This window comes from Borostomias antarcticus, assembly GCF_949987555.1.
Source record: "Borostomias antarcticus genome assembly, chromosome: 3".
Classification (NCBI taxonomy): Eukaryota; Metazoa; Chordata; class Actinopteri; order Stomiiformes; family Stomiidae; genus Borostomias; species Borostomias antarcticus.
Window position 1 is genome coordinate 10,067,737 of NC_140236.1, and position 2,233 is coordinate 10,069,969.

The 2,233-nt window shown below is 46.9% G+C and overlaps 1 protein-coding gene across 1 annotated transcript; it reads left to right on the top strand.

Annotated features, from left to right (window-relative positions):
• Positions 1-869: 869 nt before the first annotated feature.
• Positions 870-1,553, top strand: LOC311329859 (class E basic helix-loop-helix protein 23-like; the record flags this gene model as incomplete). The annotated part of the gene is made up of 1 exon (XM_084461797.1): positions 870-1,553. The coding sequence occupies one exon, from the start codon at positions 870-872 to the stop codon at positions 1,551-1,553; it is 684 nt and encodes a 227-aa protein (XP_084317923.1).
• Between the last annotated feature and the right edge of the window lie 680 nt (positions 1,554-2,233).

The window sequence follows — 2,233 nt, forward strand, 5'->3', positions numbered from 1 at the left end:
GTTGTAGCTATACTAAAAGGATTTCCCTGGTAGGATCACGTTTTGAAAAAAAGAAGAAGAAGAAAGAAACCCCGGTGTTTTGGTATTACACGTTTCATGGACCTAGGTCCATGGTTTCTACAGTATATCGTTTCAGTGGGCTCTTGGGAATACTATAGGCTGTTCGTTTTACGCTACATCTAGGCATACATTACGCTAAACTACACCTATAGGGCTCCCCGCCTGTTCGCTGAGTAAATAAAGGTAAGCGTGCCACTCTCACAATGATATGTTATCAAGTAGGGCACAGAAAACAATGCCCCATGACTTGTTACAATATTATGAGAAACGATACGCCGCGTTTGTGTTGCAATTATTATGATGATGATCGAGATGATAGCCACACCGGCGTTCTATCCTGTAATTAAAACGCCCCTCTGATTGGACGGACAGATAATCCCGACGGGCCTCGCGCTCTTACTAACGCGCGAGTGGAACAGCGCGCGAGCCACAATCTGCCCAGGGCGAGGGCAAGACGCACGCGAGGAACCAGCAAGGAGGCAAGCGCTCGAGTCTCATCTCCGCGCTTTTTTTTAACGTCACTTAGCTCCGCACAATTACAGAAGAGCTCTTAAATGTAAATGCGCGCAGGGGAGACGTTTGCATTAGTACAGAGGGGGTGAAATCCAAGTGGCCAACTCCATTCAGACTCAGTGTCTCTTGTTTGAAGAGCCACGGTGAGTTGAAGAAAGAGAAGTGCGTTGAAAAGAACGACTCGGGGGAGTGAACTTGTGAGTAGGCTAGACTAGGCTACGTTCCTCAAAAAGGAGGGGAAGAGAAAAAGTAGAGATACGTACCCAGATCAGATTCGTACGATTGAATTTAGTAAAATGAATGCTGGAGAAGAGAACCTGCTGAAATCCATCAGCAACGACACGCTCTTGGACCTAACTCAGCGGTACGGCCAGTCAGCTTTTGGGTTTGGCGCTGGCCATGGTACTGGAAGTCCTGGGCGCTATCCCCTCACCCCGGCCGCCGATTTCCTCTCGGGTCAGACCGCCAAATCGAACGAAAGTGGCGGTGAACAGACGAGCGAGGACGACGACGGTTTCGACACTCTGGACTCGAGAAAGAGGGGCTCGGGGTTCGACGACGAGAAGCACGGGGGTTCCCTTGCCAAGAAGCCGAAGGAGCAGCGGTCTCTGCGTCTGAGCATCAACGCACGGGAGAGGAGAAGGATGCACGACCTAAACGACGCGCTGGACGGCCTGCGCTCCGTTATCCCGTACGCTCACAGTCCCTCGGTGAGAAAACTCTCCAAAATCGCCACTCTTCTCCTAGCCAAGAACTATATCCTCATGCAGGCGCAGGCCCTGGAGGAGATGAGGCGGCTGGTGTCGTATTTGAACCAAGGACAGACCATAACTTCGCCAATCCCAACCGCGCTGGCACCCTTTGGACAGGCGGCTGTTTACCCGTTCTCAGGCTCGGCGCTCGCCACCTGCGCTGAGAAGTGCACCACGTTCTCTGGCACACCTTCGAGCCTCTTCAAACACTGCAACGACAAGCCTTGATCCAGCCAAACTATTCTGTTCCTGAACTTTACCTTCTGCATCCATGTTGGTCGCTCTCCCATAGCCCACTGTAGTTGTTAAACACATGAGAGGAAAGGGATTTTGTCCAATGCGTAATCCTAAACTATATGTTTAAATAACTGCTGCAATGTTTCATCCAGATTTAACAAATTGTTTACATTGAAAATGAAACCAGTGTTTACTAATGACGAGATACATTTTGGAAATGAGTAGCCTAAATGGTTGAAGCCGTGTAACCTAATCTGTGTTTATCTTTCTTCATACCCCCAAAGAGAAACTGTTGGATTACTGACATATTGGAATTATTACCCTCATTCCCTTGATTAAGGTCTAAAATTGTTATAATTACGTATTCTTGTGAACTATGCAACTTGTGCAAAAAACAAAAAACAAACAGAAACTAACTTGAGGTGACGAGGATGCGAACAAAGCAACTATAAAGTTGTGTTTGTTTTTTGTCTCACTGTCTATCATGGATGCATCTTCTTCTCACTGTCACCGATGACCCATGAGGAAAGCTTCATAATGTGATGTACTAGCCTATATTTTTCAAAAAATTGCTACTTTTTTCTTTTGTTATTGCACAATTCACATGATTGTATTGTAACAACTGTGGAAAACGACTTGCTTAAAGTACGGCTATTATAGTGTCTGTTAAC